The sequence below is a fragment of the Chelonoidis abingdonii genome, unplaced genomic scaffold, assembly GCF_003597395.2.
Source record: "Chelonoidis abingdonii isolate Lonesome George unplaced genomic scaffold, CheloAbing_2.0 scaffold0006, whole genome shotgun sequence".
NCBI classification, from domain to species: Eukaryota; Metazoa; Chordata; order Testudines; family Testudinidae; genus Chelonoidis; species Chelonoidis abingdonii.
Genome location: NW_027424267.1, coordinates 208,111 through 227,520, shown reverse-complemented (window position 1 = coordinate 227,520; position 19,410 = coordinate 208,111). Strand labels below are relative to the sequence as shown.

Below are 19,410 nucleotides of genomic sequence, written 5' to 3'. Positions count from 1 at the left end.
TTTGTGCTAGGGTCAGACTAGAGGCTGCCCTGTGGCTTAGCCTGAACTCTTCAGTCATGCAGGCAGCAATTCATCACTTGCCGATATAAAGCAGCTCATCCTACTGCAGGATTCTTCCTCTCGCCTAATCAGCCAGTGCCTGCCAGTTCTGTGTCCAGACTCTGCTGCTGCTGCTGCAATGTTTGCAGCGGATGGATCACGGCTCAGTCTCACTCTCTCCTGGCACGCACCAGGCTGAGCTCTGCAGCAGTGACTGCTGGAAAACTCTTGGGAACAAAGCCTCATGTTCCGAACATGAAAATTTTAATCCTGGCTCCACCACTGAGTCGTGCCGTGGCCTGGAGCCAAGTTACTTAACCTGTCTGCCTCAGCTTCCCCATCAAAGGCTGGTACATATTATAATTCCCCATTTTACAGATGGGAGAAGTGCCGTGCCTGTTGTCAGTAGTGGAGTCATGAGTAGCATGCAGGCTGCGCAGCTCTAAGCACCGTGCTGCACTTGGGATCGCTTTGTTTGATAGTCGCCCAACAGGCCAGTTTCTAACAGCACTGCTGAGTTGGAGCAGCGGTTCTAGAGTCTTCTCACAGGCCATCACTCAACTACTCGTGCACGTTTGAGACCATTTGTCGCTCACAAACTTGTTTTGCTGCTCTGTTTCCTAGTGTTCAACTGCAGTCCGGGTTCTCCAACATCATTGGCAGGATTATCATCTTGCAGAAGTACATGGTGTGCTTCCAGGAGGAGACCAAAGCGGTAAGGCTCTGTCTGTCTCAGCGGCCATGGGATCCACCAGCTGAGCAAAGAGATGGGGGTCATACTCTAGGGTGATCCTGTGCCCTGCTCTCTGGATATTCTAATGCTCTTGGATCCCGCTGAGATGCCTTGTGTTGGACAGGCAGCTGCCCTCACCAAGGGCCCAGAATGAAATGTAAGCTGCACGTAGCTTCCCTTGTGCAGCTGAAAATCCTTCGGCTCACTTTGTTTTGTGGCTGAGGTGTTCAGCAAATGTTACAACATTGTGACAGTTGCCTCCGGGATGCCACCTGACCCACCAGCCTGGGCTCCCTTTACTGTACTGCTGTGACAAACTCAAGCCCCCTCCAGCATGCATGCAGGTAGGGATACACCCAACTGCAGCACAACACACACAGGTTCTTTACCACCCCCTGCATGGGAAGGCAAAGCTAAGGCACCTCCCCATTCCTAAGGAATGCACTGGGCTGCCAGGGTGTCACAGACCTGATGACAAAATACTGAGGAGGAGAATGCTTGGGGGAAGGAGGGGATTTTGAGGAGGGGAATTGAGCTATCACATGGTGCCTCCAGTCCTACATCTCACCCCTCTACCTTATGTGTGGTCGGCGCCTGGGCACTGCAGTCCTGTGCTGCCTCTCCCCAGGCTGCCTTCAGGTCTTCAGGCCCATGCCTGCTCCTGGTCTGGGTCTTTGCTGCCCCGAGGTCTTGTTTGCAGAGCAGTGGGCCACGCCTGCCATGGATCCCTCCGGCCTGATGAATAAGTCCCTCATTGGTCCATTCAACATCTCTTATGCAAAACAGCCTCTGCTGACATGCCAAGATGCAAATTAGGCCCTCCCATCCCCCAGGGACGGGCATGGGGACAGTGTGTTGTGGATGCACCACGTGGGTATGGAATATTCTGGAGGGCATGGGATGGAGATGGGAGTGCAGCCCCCAGTTGCTAACTGTTCTGGATGGGAGTAGGATGTATGGTAGAATGTTCTGGGGTGCCACCTGGGCACAGAAAGTCCTGGAAAGGGTGAGGGGGGTGGAGGGCATGGCAACGCAGCATGTCTAATATGGAATGGGCCTTGATGGGATGTGGAGAGACAGTTGCGGTCCGTCAGCATGTTAAATTATGGATGGATGTGGGAAAGAGCTGGTGAGTATCAGAACATTTGAAATGAGGAGACAGCATAGATGTGGGATGGGGTGGTACATGGGAGATGGGGGGTGGGGTCTGTCCCTCGGCGAGGGGCTAGCCAGGGGGTGCATCACCTTGCTCCAGCCTGGCTAGCCAAACCGACCTGAGGCTGGAGCCAGGCGCAGGGCCTGCCCTGGAGAGGGAGACAGTCTGCAGAGGGCTAGGCTGTGCCTGGAGGGGACAGACGGGGACAGGCAGTGCTCAGAGGTTTGTGATTTGAGCCTGAGCAGCCCAATGCTTTCACATGCCAAAAAAATAGCAGGACTGTTTGTGGATGCCCCAGCTAGAACGGAGGGAAGGGAGGGGGTCCATGGATGTGGTTGCTTGCAGTATATTATTCAGCCGCTAGTGTCGGGTGTGTGTGTTTGGTTGTGGTACATGTATTCAGACACTAGATGAGTGTGTGTGTGTGCACGTGTTGTTTAGACACCGGTGTGTGTGTGTGTGATTCAGGCACTGGGGCGTGTGTCTTTGGTACACTCTTCACACACGTGGGGGGGGTGAGAGAGCCTGCAGTACGTGATTCAGCCACTAGAGGTCTCTGCTATCAGGCGCCCCAGCCAGGCGGAGCACCATGGCGACCAGGCCAGTGGGACGCCCCCCACCAGCATCGGGGGGGGCTGTTATCCCCCAGAGCCGGGGAGCCCCAGAGGGCCCCGTTCCGCGCTCCTGCTCCCTCCAGCTGCCCCGCCCCTACCCCTCGCACCCCTCATTTGCTGAGGGGCCTGGTGGAGACTGGGCCCTCACCCTGCAGTGCCGTGGGGGGTGCTGGTGCCCCCTTGTGGGGAGCAGGTGGCTTTGCTGTGCGCCCCGCGCCTGACCCTGCCTGTCTGTCCCTTCCAGGAGGAGTGCGAGTTCTACCTGTCCATCCACCAGTTCATCGTCTTGCCCTTGCAGAGGCAGAGGATGGAGGCGCTGAACTGGTAAGGCCTCTGCTGGTGTGGCAGCTGGGGATGGGGGCCCCATGGGGGTCCCGCACCCCCAAGGCAAAGCCAAGAGATTGCAAACGGTGCATCGACTGGCCCATGTGTTGTACAACTGTGCACGGGGATGATGCCAGAAAGACCCCAGTATCGCACCCTCCAACTTTTAATTTTATCACCCCCAACCCCTCGCCTCTAGGAGCTTGTGGGGTTAGCAGCAGCCAGATTCTCTTCCCCCCGCCTGAGAGAAGGAAGGAGTTGTGCAGCTCTCTCTGCACTGGGGTGAGAGCCATGGGGCATACCAGCCATCTGCTTACAGGGGAAGGGGCTATGCCTCTTGCTTGTGCTGAGGGATCAGGTTGTTCGCAGCACATCCAGCAGCTCTGATTGACTCTCTTCTTCCCCCTAGCCTGCAGGAGACAGGGAATGGGGAAAGCCAATAGCTGGGGGTTTCCGTGGAGAGCAAGGTTTTTCCTTGCAGGCCTGTCACAGGGGCAGAAACCACCCTCTGTGTGGGAACTGCATAGAGTTGGCGGTCTGGGATCCCACTGTCTCTTTACCCCTCTGAGGGCCTGTGGCAGCATCCCTCAATTAGTCTGCGTGCAGCTCATGGCACAGACATGTTTTGCAAATTTATGGCAGGTCATGGAATTGAGGCCCTGGCTGCAGATGCTGTGAAAATCTCCACCTATCAGATGCTTTTTGGAAAGCAAAATATATATATACACAAGAGACTCACCCTAGACAGGGCCCTCTGGCTGGATAGAAGATTTGCTAAACTGCATGCCCAGACTCCTAGCTCTTCCAGGGATGATATTTTTGTGCCTTTGCTATGGTCTTGGAAAGAGTAACCATCATTCACCATTTTCATAGATCAGTACGTGCTTGCACAAGATCCCTAGGCAGAGGGAGGCATAGAACCCAGGTCTCTAACAGAGCAGAGCTAAGCTGCTTTGCCACACAACCTTCCGAAGGAACTTCTCCAGTGAGGTGCCTCTGTGACCCACGCTAGCACAGTGCAGGGCTGGGTCACCCGTTAGCAACTAGACTATGTATAGAGGTTTGAGTCTGCTACTACTTCCATGCTAAGAGATCTGGTCCTTCAGCTCAAGTGGGTGAGCATCTTATTTTTACATCCAGCGGTCCCAGGTGCAGTCCTTGCAGTGGCGCTGGGCTGGGCTCTCACCACAATCTGCTCTGAGGCTGGGAACAGAAACTTAGAATCCTCGGGCCAGGTCCTCAAACATCTGTTTATTTCAGTGGGAGTTAGGCACCTAAATACCTTTTGGGGATCTCAGCCCTAATGCCCAATGTCCCCTTGAAGTCCCTCAAACACTTGCAGTCAGACTTGAGTTGGGGTTTCTTTTAACTTCCTCTGCAGCATGAGCAGTGGGGATCATCTGGTCATATCTCACTTAATCAATCCCCTGCCATTGCCGGGGCCTCGGATATGGATGCGCCTGGGTCCCTCCTTGTCATAAACAGATAGCTAAGGGTTAATGTTTCTTTCACCCGTAAAGGGTTAACAAAGGGAACCAAACGCCTGACCAGAGGACCAATCAGGAAACTGGATTTTTTTTAAAACTCAGGGAGGGAATGTTGGGTCTGTGTCTTTTGTCTGGCTCTCAGCTATGACAGGGGATCTTTTTCTATCTTCAAGCTTCTAATCTTCAGTTTCCAAGTTGTGAGATACAAAGGTAGAAAACAATAGGCTGTTGTTTTTTATTTGTATTACATGTGTTAGTTGCTGGAATGTTTAATTGTATCTCTTTTGAATAAGGCTGTTTATTCATTTTTCTTTTAGCAATTGAACCTGTATTATTGTAACCTTGATACAGAGAATATTTTATGTCTTTTTTTCTTTTTATATAAAGTTTTCTTTTTAGACTTGTTGAGGTTTTTTTCTCTCGGGTAGCTAAGGAACGAAGGGGAGGGAAATTCTCTTTGTGAGATCTAAGGAGGGTGAATCTCTGCAGCACCAGCGATTGGTGGGAGGGAGAAGACAAAGGAAAGAGAGAGAGATTCTTTTGTTTCCTGGTATTGGTTGTCTCTTTGTGGAAGAGAGGAGACATGCTTCTTGTTTGTGATGTAAAGAGGTTGCATCAGTAACTCTCAGGTTAGCCCAGAGAGGAATCTGGTGGGGAGAGAGGGAAGGGAAGTGGGTTATTTCCTTGTTGTAGACTCAGGGGTATCTGAGTCTTGGGGGTTCCCCAGGGAAGGTTTTGGGGAGACCAGAGTGAGACAGGCACTGTAATTCCTGTCTGGTGGCAGCGATATCAGATCTAGACTGGTAATTAAGCTTAGAGGTTTCATGCAGGCACCCAGATTTCTGGACGCTAAGGTCCAGATTTGGGAAAGATGTTATGATACTCCTGTTCTCCGCTTGTGGCCCCCAGTAGTTCAGTCTCCTGAGGACTGTAATACTTTGGTGTAATTATGGTTGTTGAATTTACTAGACAGTGGCTAGGTGTGTTGATGGCCTGTGATAGAGAGGAGATGGGACTAGAAGATGATCCCCTCTGGCTTTGAACTCCAGAACACTCCAATTTGTCTACCCCGCTAGCAATATGTGATGGGTCACTCCAGAGCTTGTCAGCTCTTCAGGGCAGGGACAGTCTCTTACTCTGTGGCTGTACAGTGCGTAGCCCAACAGGGCTCTGATCTCAGCTGGGGTCTCTATTGCGAGCTCCTGCTCAAGAGGCTAAAATTGTCTCGTTCGCTATTTGGGCGAGTTGGGAGTACAGTGACGTGCTCTCACATACAGTGGGGTATGTGGGGAGGGCAGAATTCAGAAGACTGACCCAAAATCACAATTGAATCTTAAAACTCATGATTTTGGGGGCAATTTTATAAAATCATAGAAATGGGCTGGAAGGGACTTCAAGGGGGTCACCTAAGCCAGCCCCCTGTGCTGAGGCAGGGCCAAGGAAACCTAGAGTAAGCCTGACAGGGGTTCTTAAACCTCCAGTGATGGGGATTGCACAGCCACCCTTGGGCATACTGCAGAACTTACCTATCTTGTAGAACTGGAAGGGACCCTGAAAGGTCATGAGTCCAGTCCCCTGCCTTCACTAGCAGGGCCAAGTACTGATTTTGCCCTCGGTCCCTAAGTGGGCCCCCTCCAAGGATTGAGCTCACAACCCTGGGTTTGGCAGACCAATGCTCAAACCGCTGAGCTATCCCCCCCTGAACTCCCCTGAGAGCTGGAAAGTTTTTCTAGTATCTAACCTCCATCTCCCTGGCTGCAGATTAAGCCCATCACTTCAGTGGCATGGAGAGCAATTGATCATCAAGCTCTTTATAACACTCCTTAAGATCCTGAAGATTGTAATGAGGGCCCCACTCAGTCTTTTCTCCAGGCTAACCACGCCCAGTTGTTCTAACCTTTCCTCGCAGGCCAGGTGTTCTAACCCTTTTTGGGGTGTCTGACTCAGGGTTTTGAACCTGTGGGGCTGGCCATTCTGCACTCTCTGCAGACCCCCTTAGTACTTCTCTGGCCCAGCTGCTTGGGCACTGCAGGGGTTGAAGGCATGTCGTCAGTCATTGAGACTGTCACTGGACCCCTGTGTGATGGTTCTCTAAGCCACTTATATGCCCCGGGTCCCTGTTGTTCCATGGAGGCTCTCTGTCACTCCAAACTGCAGTTCTCCCCCGGCTTTAATCACATCGCCCTTGGAGGCTGTCTTTGTGACTGACCCTCCCACGTGTTCTAGCTCATCTGCTCTTTTGGGGAGGCGATGAGGGAAGGGGGAGATGAAGGCTTCAAGGAACTAGCGCTGCATACTACAGCGAGGGCAGCGCCTTGTGTGGGCTTGGGGGATAGGCTGCTGCACCAGTAACCGAGACTTTGTTGTTCCAGTAATCAGGAGCCCTCAATCCTCCAGAAGATAAAGGAACTGTGGCAGTGAGTACATGACCCAGTTATGGCACCATTTTCCTGACTTGCCGAGAGCTGTGCTAGGTTAGGGCATGGGTAGTGCTGACTAGTGAGAGGAGGTGCGGCTGTGATTGAGTTTAGCAGGAGTCATCGAAACAAGCTGGTTTTCATGGCTGGGCGTGTTCATGGTTGGGATGAAATGTGAGGGTGTTGGCCCTTGTGCTTCAGGCATGAGGAAACTTTGCCTGCTGGCCACGTATTCCTCCCAAGCGAGCAGTGGCTCGGAGGGGTAGAGGGGCCATCGCCTTGCTTGTGAATGGCTGCCTGTGTGTGCAGGAAGGCTGAGACTCTGCCTTACAACTTCCACTGCTCACTTCCTGTTTGGGGTTTGCTGCTGCAGAGCAGCGCTCTTCGCTTCATAGCCCAACACTCTCTGCAGGGCTGAGACGATGGGTTAGCTCCCCCGTGTCTCAGTGCAAGCGTTGCACATGGACGTGCCAGGCTAGCTTGTTCCCAGAAAGGCCTGTCTCGTCAGAGAAGTGCAGGGCTTTGCCCGCAGCAAATCGGTACAGATGCTCCCCGGGTTATGCAAGATCGACTTATGCAAATCTACATGTACGGAAAAAGGTTTGTGGGTGTTTTGGTTTTTGGGTTTTTTGTGTAATTGTCGGGTATATGTTCCCGACTTACGCAAGGTGTTCCAGAACAGAAAGCCTTGCATAAATCGGGGAGCGTCTATATAGTGAGCTGCTGGAGTGAAATTGCTCAGGTATCAGAGGGAGAGGCCAAGGGATGGCTCGGATTCCCACAAGGGCTCAGTCCTGGGGCACTCCCCCGGCTCTGGTTTCCCTGCTGGGCCGGGGGGACTGCATGGCCTTTGTAAGGTTTTCTGTCGGGCTCTGGGAAGGGAAGCTGTCTGGAGCCTGACCCTGGGATCTATGTTGTTTGAATGTTGCAGGAGAGGACTTACCCTGAAGACTGTTTCTTCCTCAGGTACAGTGGGAACAGTGATGGGGGAGGCTGGGAGGGTGGGCGGGGGTCGGGGATGCTGACTTGTGTGAAATGAGTTGGTGGATCTCAGTTCTCAATCCACCTTACACAGACCTCAGCCACGATGGCACTAATGCCTGCTTTGTTGGCCGTCCTGGCAAGAAGTTGGATGTGGTTTGAAGACTGACCTGCGCTCTGGAGCTGTCTGCTCTCGGCGGGGCTGAGGCGCACAGGCGGAACTGCCGAGGCTCTCAGTGGATAAACAGGACTGAGAGCTTTGGGGCTGCCAGTGCAGCTACTAAACCCACTGAAAATACAGAGCCCGGGGTCCTTGCCCTGATCTGTGCTGCAGTCAGAGAACCACTCTGGAGCAAAGGGCTGTAAACCCAGCCAGGCCAGCGGGAGGCCCTTAGTTTTCACTAAGCACAGGGAGTTCGGCCTGAGGATTTGGCCACACTACACTGGTATGCAGTGGAGATGTGTTTTCCCTGAGGTCAGCCTGCTCTGCCCCGCCTTCCTCTGGCCCTGGGTGGTGGCTCCCTGTGGAACTCCCAGCAGCACAAAATGGCCTTAAGAACTTGGTTAATAAAGAGTCCAGATTCACATTAACTTCCTCCCTCCTCTCCCCCCCTCCCAGAAGTGACGTCCATGCTGGTGAAAGGGGCCTGATGGACAGCCCTGGCACTGCGCACCCTGTGTGACTTCACAGAGCATGGGCAGAGCCCCCTTCTGCCTCGTTCCTACACAGGAGTGCCATGTCACCACCCTGGGTACAACTGTGCTCCCATTGCGCAGCCTCTGATTCGTCTGCATTCTACTGAATCGGCCCCTTGCCTCTCTGCGGCAGGCTGCAAGGGGGCCGGCAGGAGGCGGTGGGCGCTTGTCCGGCAGGAGCTGCACTGAGACACCCCTATCCTGGCTCCTAGCAACCCCTGCTGTTCCAGGCCTGGGTCCTCCTGGAACCAAAACTAACACACAGCTGAGGGCTCGGCGCAGGCCCCATTCAAACTCCTCTTGCCTTCCCCGGTGCCTTTGGGTTGCCCCCTTCAGGCGGCATTTCGTGCTAAGTAATTCTCCAGCAGAACATCCTTTGCAGAGTGCTTTGGCGAGCCTATGTGATGGAAGGTGCTGTGGGAATATAAGGCATGGTTGCTGCTGTGAGCAGAAAGGAAGTTCTGAGAGCTGGTGGTACAGAATAGCTTCTCCAGGCTCTGTGTGTGTGTCACAGCTAGGCTCTGGCTTGTGGCCTCAAGGGGGTCTCAGTGGCCTGTTGACATGGGCACGTCTGTCCCCCTCTAGGAATGTCGGTGTCTCAGTTAATGATCGACATAGGCCAGAGACGGCTCAAGGTTTTGAAGCAGAATGTTGAGGATTGCTTGGATTTACGGGACCCAAGTGAGGTGCCAGCGATAGGGGAGAGGCTCCCTGTCACCAGCTGGGAGGTGGAGCGCAAGAGAGAGGTCAGTGCTGGCTGCCAGCCTGTCCTGGCTGTGCATGTGTCCAATGATCTGGTACGGGGCCAGGTGGGGCTGAGGGGTGATGGCAGGGCTCTTCTCACAGAGGAAAGAGGTAAATCCTTCGACCTTGGGAGGGAAGGACCCAGTGTGGGAGGGGTTTCGAGTTGAAGGGAGTGAGGGTGGCTTTTGCTGGGGCATACAGGCTTTTGGCATTTCTTGGGAGAGTGCTGCACTGGGTTGGACTCCCAGAGCTCACGCTGGATGCTCAGACCTAAGAGCTAAAATGAGCTCTTCTGGGCTCTCTCTCCTGGTCTGGGGAAGAGCTGCTGGTCTTCACAGCGATGCTGGGAGCCCCAGGGATGGGTCAGTGTGCCGGCTGCCTGGACTCCCTGGTGTTTGTCTGATGTAGAAGCTGGCTAACCATTCTCATTTCAGCTGAGTAAAGACGTCTTTACAGTGCCAGTCAAATTCCTGGTGATCGGCCCGGAAGAGAAGGCGGCGATTCGTGATGCCTGCCTGGCAGGTCAGTGCCATAGCCGTACCTACAGGACATACCTGTACCTGTCTGGGCTGGCGCTCTACCCCAGCGCCTTGCAGACCTGATTTTGAGAGCTGCAGGCTCCCCGCTGGCTGTGGCTCTCCAGGAGCATGCCCAGGTCTCAGTGAGGCACTCTCTGCCTGATGCGCTCTCCGTCCCCATCTCTCACAAGCTTTCTGCACCAACCGGGTCTGCCTCTCAGAGGTGGCTCTGGAATGGGGGAAGGGGTCCTGAGCTGCATGGTTCAGTCAGGCCCTGCCTGCGGGGCTGTGCTCTCCGGGGATGTTGATCCACATGGTGCAGGACTGTGACTAGCATTCCAGTCCCCGGCCTGGCCCTTCACAGATGCAGCTAGAATGAGATGCTGCCTCTAGCCAGGGGATTTGCGAACCCTGTGATCTTTCCCAGTGGAGACTGGGGTGGGGGCTGCAGTGGAGCTCTGCCCTGACGAGTACCTGTGGTTCTGAGGGGGGGCTTTAGGGTTCTCTCAGGGAAGGAGCTGAGTCAGCAAGAGGCATCCAGAGGGTGATGACAACCCCCTTTTCCTGCAGAAGCTCCTCATACTGTTCCTGGGAGAAGCCACCTTGACAGGGACCTGGCTGACTGTAGTGTAGTGTCGTGCCCTAGTGGTGAGTAGTAGAGCCTTGAGCCAGTGGCCTGGATCCTGCAGCAGCTGGCTGCTCTGTTCTGGATTTTCTTTTGGGGTTTGGCTGTTGCAGCTTTCTCTCCACTTGAGCATGGGGACCATGGAGGGGCTATTGCAATATCCCACTAGTCTCCCAGGCCCTTGTCCCTCTCTGAAACGTAAACTCTGCTATGGAGCATGGTGGGGAGTTTTGGTCAGCAGCTTGGCAGCTAACAAAGTGGGGCTGTTTGCCCCCAGTTCACAGATTGTCCATGTTAGAGGTAACCATCAATGCACCAGCTGTCTTGAAAAACAATTGTTTAAGCTGCATGTAGATTTAAAATAAGTGGCAGCGATGCCTCTTGCCATCCCCAGCAGGCCAAGGAGCTCCAGCTTCCTCTCACCCATGCTTCTGCCACCGCTTGGCTAGACTGCTGCTGCTAGCTCTGCAGGGGCCAGCTCACGGCACGCAGAAGTGTGCAGCAGGCGAATGTCTGTGTGCGAGTTCTCATTCTCTGAGTGCCCTTCAGGATGCTGGCAATTAGCATGGCCTGGCCTGGCCTTCCGTCCCCTAAGGGACCAGCCCTCCCTATCATCAGCTGGGAGGCACTCGCTCTTGGTTCTTGGGGGAGGCCTCTGACCTGAGGATCCCCACCTCGTGGCATTTTGAGCCTAGTTTTCCATGCGATGCAGCGTAAGGTTCTGTTAATGGGCCAGGAGCTTTGTCAGATGTTAAACGTCTGTGGCCTAAGGACAGCGATTCCGCACCAGCCGTTGCCAGGGGTATCTGTCATTTTGTCCAGGTGAGTTCTTTGTTGCGCGTGCACCGACAGGAGGTGTGGCTTTGTAAGCGCGCGCGCACACACACACACACACACACACACACACGCACACACACACTCTCTCTCTCTCTCATATCCCCAAGTGGCAGGAACTCTCTCTCTCTCTCTCTCTCTCATATCCCCAAGTGGCAGGAACTCTCTCTCTCTCTCTCTCTCTCTCTCTCTCTCATATCCCCAAGTGGCAGGAACTCAGCTTAAACCTGCCAGGGCAGGAAGATCGGTGCTAGCCAGCCACTCCAGTTGACAGGCGTTGTCTCTCTGCATCCCCCTCGTGGGGCATCTGTGCTTGGAGCAAGCTCTTATGGGGTCATCCAGCACCCCATAGCAGTGTCTCATCTGCTGTCCCTTTGGCTGTTTACAGCTAATCCATCCTCTTTTCTCTTAGAGCCAAAGATGACAGAAAGGGGTGGGATGTTGCACTTCGTGGGCAAGAGAGTCGTCTCCTACCCTGCTGATGGGGCAGGCCCAGTTGGGTAGGTCTGGTAGAGCGTGTACACGTCTAGCACGCTGGGCCCTGGTCGGTGACTGGGGCCGCTGAGTGCTGCTACAACATAAATAGAGGTGATGGGAGTGCAGAGAACTGCTGGCCCGCTCATGACAGGGGTTGTGGCTATGGGAGCAAGAGGAGACCAAAGGGATTTGTAGCATGTGTGGGTGTGTAACTGTTCCTTGCTGGGGTCTTTAGCCTGGCCTACAGTGCTCCAATCTGTAGGGCTGCAGTCTAATTTCATTCTCGCTTTTGACAGACACTGGCGCAATGTCCCGAAGTTTGGATGTATCCCTGGATAATCCCTGGGACAAGCTTCAGTCAGTGTCCGTGACTCTGTCCTCCTCCTTGGAAGGTGAGTGTACACGCTGCCTTACAGCATCTCCTGTTGCAAGTGGAGAGCATCTTTCCTTCTCTCTCTGTGTCTGCACACCCTACATCTTACACCTGGAGATACAGGGTAAGACGAGAAGAATTGTGTGCTCACTTGCACTCGCACGCAACTTGTAAGCCTTGTTACCACCACTGACCTGAGGATCCCCACCTCGTGGCATTTTGCAGCCGTTTTCCAATGCGATGCAGCGCTAAAGGTTCTGTTAATGGGCCAGGACTTGTCGATGTTAAACGTCTGTGGCCTAACGGACAGCGATTCCGCACCAGCCGTTGCCAGGGGTTCTTCATTTGTTCCAGTGATAGTTTCCTTTGTTGGCGCGTGCACCGACAGGAGGTGTGGCTTTGTAAGCGCGCGCGCACACACCCACACACACACACAACAACACGCCACACACACTCTCTCCTCTCTCTCATATCCCCAAGTGGCAGGAACTCTCTTCTCTCTCATCTCTTCTATCCCAAAAAGGCAGGAACTCTCTCTCTCTCCTCTCTCTCTCTCTCCTCATCATACCCCAAGTGCTAGGAACTCACGTTAAACCTGCCAGGCAGGCAAGATCGGTGCTAGCCAGCCACTCCATTGACAGGCGTTGTCTCTCTGCATCCCCCTCGTGGGGCATCTGTTGCTGTGGAGCAAGCTCTTATGGGGTCATCCAGCACCCCATTCAGCAGTGTCTCATCTGCTGTTCCCTTGGCTAGTTTACAGCACTCCATCCTCTTTCTCTTAGAGCCAAAGATGACAGAAGGGTGGGATGTTGCACTTCGTTGGTGCACGAGAGTCGTCTCCTACCCTGCTGATGGGGCAGGCCCAGTTGGGTAGGTCTGGTAGAGCGTGTACACGTCTAGCACGCTGGGCCCTGGTCGGTGACTGGGGCCGCTGAGTTGCTGCTAGCAACATAAATAGAGGTGATGGGAGTGCAGAGAACTGCTGGCCCGCTCATGACAGGGGTTGTGGCTATGGGGAGCAAGAGGAGACCAAAGGGATTGTAGCATGTGTGGGTGTGTAACTGTTCCTTGCTGGGGTCTTTAGCCTGGCCTACAGTGTGCTCCAATCTGTAGGGCTGCAGTCTAATTTCATTCTCGCTTTTGACAGAACACTGGCGCAATGTCCCGAAGTTTGGATGTATCCCCTGGATAATCCCTGGGACAAGCTTCAGTCAGTGGTCCGTGACTCTGTCCTCCTCCTTTGGAAGGTGAGTTACACGCTGCCTTACAGCATCTCCTGTTGCAAAGTGGAGAGCATCTTTCCTTCTCTCTCTCTGTGTTGCCACACCCTACATCTTACACCTGGAGATACAGGGTAAGACGAGAAGAAATTGTGTGCTCACTTGCACTCGCACGCAACTTGTAAGCCTTGTTACCACCATCATCACACTTCAAATTGCACATCATTTTGCACACACAGCTCTTAAACGAGGCCCATTGCTGTTGTACAGTGGGCGGATGGATGGTTTTCAGGAGGTGCGGCCTGGATCTCTTTGATACATTCAGGCATGCCTGTTTGTGCGTGTGATTTGCATTTGCCGTCCATCCCTGCCATGCACCAAGGGTGATAACCTTATACTCCCCCATAAAGGCCTGATTTGCCCTTGCCAACAGTATTGGTCGGTCCCTGTTATCATGTGTGCATAGGGGCACCGAGAACCCTGTTGTGCTAGCAGCAGAGATCCTGTGGCACCTTATGACTAACAGAAGTGAGGCATGAGCTTTTCGTGGGTGACTCCCCACTAAATTCGTCGGACAACCACATTTGTTTTTTGCTTTAGGTGCTGTATAACAGTTTACAGGCTGTGAGGACGAAGTATAATCAAAGTCACAGACAGTGTAACAATGAGATCAGATGACAGGAGCGTGTAGTTCTTGCCACTTGCGTTTTGGTTCATTGTTCTGGAGGGGTTGGTTTGGATGGACTTGGTATCAGCTAAACATGGAAAAAAACACCAGAGGGGGAAGGACTACCTATGAAGGAGGCGGGTGCTGGGGCGCCTGTACGCGGGCGCAGACTCTACGGCAACGCCAGGGAGTCTGTCCAACATGAGTCAGACACAGAGGAGAGAGACTGCCAGTTAGACCCGGATAGGACCTTGGATGTGAAGAGGGCACCTCACAATAGGCCAAGGCGTTTGATGTGGCAGAAAACCTTCTTCCTGCCAGCTTTGCTATCTTGGCCTCATGGATAGTTTCCCCTTTGGATCTGTCCTTCCCCAGCTGCCTTTCTCAGCCCGGCAGGATGGACAGCAGCTCTGCCTGCTGCCTGCGTCTTCTGCCCTCTTCCATAGACGCGGAAGTGCTGTTTCATTCCCTCTTGTCAGAGAAGTCCGATTATCCCAGCCCAGCCTGCCAGCACACAGGAGGCCCAGCTGCCCAACTCCACAGAGAGAATGTGCCATCACGCAGCGCTGACAGAACACTCCAGTTACTATTCATATGCTGGAGGCCTTCTTTGCCAGCAGCTCCCCTTGTAGCTGCTAGCCCAGGATGAACCCAGTGGAGACTTGTTCCCCATCACTGCTGTCCTTCAGGCAGATTACATGTTCCCCCAGTAAGGGCTGCCCATATCGAGGACGACAGCTTGCTGCCATGTTCACGGCGGAGCCTGATGTGGAATAAAACATCCTGATGCCAGCCATGACCTCACCCGTGCGGCCAGCCAAATCTGACGGCTTCATCCCAAGCCCACTTGCCTTTTTCTCTCCTTCTCCTGCCCATTTGGGGCAGCTAATTCCCAACGAGGACATGAGTCAGCACCCAACCCCTGCCAATGGAGGGCCACTGCGATCTCGGTACGTGGCTTCTCTTCCCCACACGTGGCGGAAGGGAACAGCGTCTGGCGAGCTCTGTAAGGGACACTGAGCTGGGGGCGGACTTGGGGGGGGCGGAAAAGAAATCTGTCCAGAGCAGGCTCGCGCGCGAGCCATCAGGGACGGGTGATTTGCAAGAGAAAGCTGCTGGTGGATGACGGTAGGAGGCCCACGCCTCAGGTGAGGGTTTTGCCCAACGAGGGTAAAAACCCATCAGAAGAGCACCAAGCACAGAGAGTAAAGAAACCTCGCCCAATCAACTTTAGTTGTATACCAGTAGTACCGGGAATGTGCCCATGGATTATCTAGACAACGAACGCTGCATGGGACGGCCAGTGTAAAGTGCGTAGTCGGTGATAAGTACTTATCTTGGGCGAGAACCCAAGGTATGATCATTGCGGAGTGTTCGAGCGTCAAGAGGGCAGAAGACAGGCTGGAGCAGGCCAGGTAGGGCAAGAAGTTGCGCGCAATTCAGGAGCCTGCACCTAAGTTGCCCCAGGGACCCGGAGGGGCTCCCAGGAAGGTGTCCTATTTCGGGAGTATGAGAGGCCAGCAGTCATAGAGTATGGCTGGTCTTGGGTAGGCCAGCACCATTCGAGTCCCAGGGCAACATTAGGCGGACGTTGACGGTGGGTTAAAAGATTCACTAGGCTCTGTTGTCATTACTTTATTTGTCTTTGTGCCCTAACAATCTGAGGAGGTGACCAGTTCTATCTATACTCAGTCATAGGCTGTCCTTTCAAGGCTGACGTCGAGGTATGTAAGCTCATCGACGCAACCGCTCCCCAACCGACACGTGTCTATAACTGTTGTCGGACACTTTCCCAATTCCCATATTACTACGGGATCTCTGTTTTCTGATTGTGCCCCTCAGATCACTCAGGTTCTACCGCCATAGTCTATTCCTATAAGCTCACACGTCCTGTCACAATTCAGGTCATCATGCGATTCGCATGTGAGGCTCGAGGAGGTTTGTGAAGGCTGCGACTATAACAGCATTTAAAAGAGAACTGGTACGTATTCATGAGTTGGTTAAGCCATTAAATTATTAGCCAGGATGGGTAAGGAGATGTGTTGTCCCTAGCCTCTGTTTTATATAGGCGATGTCAAGAGGATGGAGATGATGGCAGGAGGAGAGATCACTTGATCATTGCCTCTAGTTCAATCTCCCTCTGGGGCAGCCTGGCATAGGCCACTGTCGCGGTAGACAGGATACTGGGCTAGGATGGACCCTTGGTCTGACCGATTGAACAGGCCAAAGTCATGTTTCTTATGTAACTCCCATTCCGGGCCCCACAGGTCCCCACCTTCCAGCTGAGGAAGAAAGGGAAGGTGGAACCTTGAACAGCTTCATATTACTGCCCTGCAGCAGGTTCCTGCCTCCAGGGCAAGGTCCTGCATGGCAGCCCAGGAACCGTCTATGCGCTAACAGCTTGCCAGGCCGGCCATCGCACTGCCCATCTGCCAGCACTTCTCAATACGGCAGCCATTGTTCAGAACTGTTGCCAGACAGTGTGTAATAAACAAAAGCACCGCTGTCCATGGTGGGAAGAGCAACTGAGAGTCGTCTCCTACCCTGCTGATGGGGCAGGCCCAGTTGGGTAGGTCTGGTAGAGCGTGTACACGTCTAGCACGCTGGGCCCTGGTCGGTGACTGGGGCCGCTGAGTGCTGCTACAACATAAATAGAGGTGATGGGAGTGCAGAGAACTGCTGGCCCGCTCATGACAGGGGTTGTGGCTATGGGAGCAAGAGGAGACCAAAGGGATTTGTAGCATGTGTGGGTGTGTAACTGTTCCTTGCTGGGGTCTTTAGCCTGGCCTACAGTGCTCCAATCTGTAGGGCTGCAGTCTAATTTCATTCTCGCTTTTGACAGACACTGGCGCAATGTCCCGAAGTTTGGATGTATCCCTGGATAATCCCTGGGACAAGCTTCAGTCAGTGTCCGTGACTCTGTCCTCCTCCTTGGAAGGTGAGTGTACACGCTGCCTTACAGCATCTCCTGTTGCAAGTGGAGAGCATCTTTCCTTCTCTCTCTGTGTCTGCACACCCTACATCTTACACCTGGAGATACAGGGTAAGACGAGAAGAATTGTGTGCTCACTTGCACTCGCACGCAACTTGTAAGCCTTGTTACCACCATCACACTTCAAATTGCACACTCACTTTTGCACACACAGCTCTTAAAACGAGGCCCATGCTGTGTGTACATGTGGGGGATGGGGATGGTTTTCAGGAAGGTGCAGCCTGGATCTCTTTGATACATTCAGGTGCCTGTTTGTGCGTGTGATTGCATTTGCCAGTCCATCCACTTGCATGCACCAAGGGTGATAGACCTTATCTCCCCCATAAAGGGCTGATTTGCCCTTGCACAGTATTGGTGGTCCCTGTATCATGGTCGTGCATAGGGGCACCGGAGATACCCTGTTGTGCTAGCAGCAGAGAGTCCTGTGGCACCTTATAGACTAACAGAAGTTTGGAGCATGAGCTTTCGTGGGTGACTCCCCACTTCGTCGGACGCATTGTGCTAGGTGCTGTATAGACAGTTACAGGCTGGAGGACGGAGGATAACAGACAGCGTGTAACAATGAGATCAGTGACGGAAGCTGTAGTAGCTTGCCACTTGCGTTTGGTTTCATTGTTCTGGGAGGGGTTGGTTTGGGATGGGATCAGCTAAATGGAAAAACACCAGAAGGGAGAGGGGACATAGAGGGGGTCGGACAGGTGGGGCAGCCTGTACGGCAGGCAGAGACTCTGACGCAAACAGCCAGTCAGCACAGAGGAGAGAATGCCCAGTAGAACCAGGATAAGACACTTGGAGGGCACCTCCGATAGCCAAGGGTTGCTGTGGCAGAACCTTCTCCTGCCAGCTTTGCTATCTTTGGCCCCTCTGGATAGTTCCCCTTTGGAATTGTCCTTCCCCAGCTGCCTTCTCAGCCCCGGCAGGTGGGACAGGCTCTGCCTGTGCTGCTGTCTCCTGCCCTCTTCCATGGGGAAAGTTGTGTTTTATTCTCTTTTGTCAGAGAAGTCCATTATCCAGCCCAGCCTGCCAAGCACACAGGAGGCCCAGCTGCCCAACTCCACAGAGGAAGTGGCCATCACGCAGCCTGACAGCAACACTCCAGATTTCTTGGAGCCTTCTTGCCAGCAGTCCCCTTGTAGCTTAGCCCAGGATGAACCAGTGGAGACTGTATCCCCATCACTGCTGTCCTTCAGCAGTACATGTCCCCCAGAGGCTGCCAGTCGAGGAACAGCTGCTGCCATGTTCCAGAGGGTGCCTGATGTGGATAAACACCCTGATGCCAGCCATGACCTCCCGTGCGGCCAGCCATCTGGAGCTTTCCAAGCCCATCTGTGCCCTTTCTCTCCTGCTCTTCCCATTTGGGGCAGCATCAACAGCAGAGCAGCACCCCCTGCAAATGGAGGGCAGGCTGATCTCGGTGACGAGGCTTCTCTCCCACAAGTGGAGAACAGCGGTCTGGCAAGCTCTGAATGGGACACTGAGCTGGGGGGCGGAGCTGGGGGAAAAGATCTGTCCAGGAGCAGGCAGCACAGGGTGATGAAGAGAAAGCTGCTGGTGGATGACGGTAAGGCCCACGGCGAGGTTTTGCCCAACCCAGGGAAAACCCATCAGAGAGCACAGAGGAAACCTCCCCATGTGGATGTGCCCATGGGGGATGAACGCTGCATGGACGCCAGTGTAGTGGGCCAGAACCCAGGTGTGGAGTTGGTGAGTGCTCAGAGAGCTAAGAAGAGCAGGCTGGAGCAGGCCGGGCCAGCTCAGGAGCCTGCACTGCCCAGGGACCCGGAGGGGCTACCAGGAAGGGGGAGTGAGAGAGCAGCAGTCAGGAGTATGGCTGCGTCTGGGTTCAGGCCAGACAAGAGCCCAGACAGGTAAAGATTCACAGGGTCGTTGTCTTTCTAGTTTTCGTCTTTGTGTCCTACATCTGAGGAGGTGTGAAGGCTCTGAGGGAGGTTGTGAGAAGGCTGGACTATAAAGCAAATTTAAAAGAGAAAACTGTATTATATTCATGGTGGTAGTCCATTAATGGCTATTAGCCAGGCCATGGGTTAAGGAATGGTGTCCCTAGCCTCTGTTTGTCAAGAGGATGGAGATGGGATGGACAGGAGAGAGATCACTGATCATTGCCTGTTAGTTCACTCCCTCTGGGGCACCTGGCATAGGCCACTGTCGGTTAGGACAGATCTGGGGCTAGATGGACCCTTGGTCTGCCCGGTCAGCAGTTCTTATGTTCATGTAACTCCCATTCTCCGGGCCCCAAGCCCACCTTCCAGCTGGAAAAAGGGAGGGTGGAACCTGAGCTTTCTGCCCCCTGCAGCCAGTCCCTGCTCCAGGGGCAAGGGGTCTGATGGCAGCCCAGTCTGCCAAGGCGACTGCCCTCTGCCAGGCACTTCTCATAGCAGCCATTGTTCCTGTGCCAAACAGTAGACACCGTGTCCATGGTGGGAAGAGCGTTGTGATGATGGAGGCAGTGGAAAGGGAGCTGAAGCCACATGCAGCAGGGAGTTTGGAGGAGC

The 19,410-nt window shown here is 53.8% G+C and overlaps 1 protein-coding gene across 1 annotated transcript in view; it reads left to right on the top strand.

The window, feature by feature from the left end:
- ACD (ACD shelterin complex subunit and telomerase recruitment factor) overlaps nt 1–18,769 on the top strand; it is a 34,217-nt gene extending 15,448 nt beyond the window's left edge. Inside the window, exons 5-13 of the mRNA XM_075061318.1 lie at nt 664–754; nt 2,787–2,866; nt 6,726–6,770; nt 7,702–7,736; nt 9,033–9,193; nt 9,626–9,713; nt 10,280–10,357; nt 11,942–12,037; nt 17,895–18,769. Of these exons, the coding sequence (XP_074917419.1) occupies nt 664–754; nt 2,787–2,866; nt 6,726–6,770; nt 7,702–7,736; nt 9,033–9,193; nt 9,626–9,713; nt 10,280–10,357; nt 11,942–12,037; nt 17,895–18,769 (1,549 nt within the window). The remainder of the gene's footprint in view (nt 1–663; nt 755–2,786; nt 2,867–6,725; nt 6,771–7,701; nt 7,737–9,032; nt 9,194–9,625; nt 9,714–10,279; nt 10,358–11,941; nt 12,038–17,894) is intronic.
- Nucleotides 18,770–19,410: the final 641 nt, after the last annotated feature.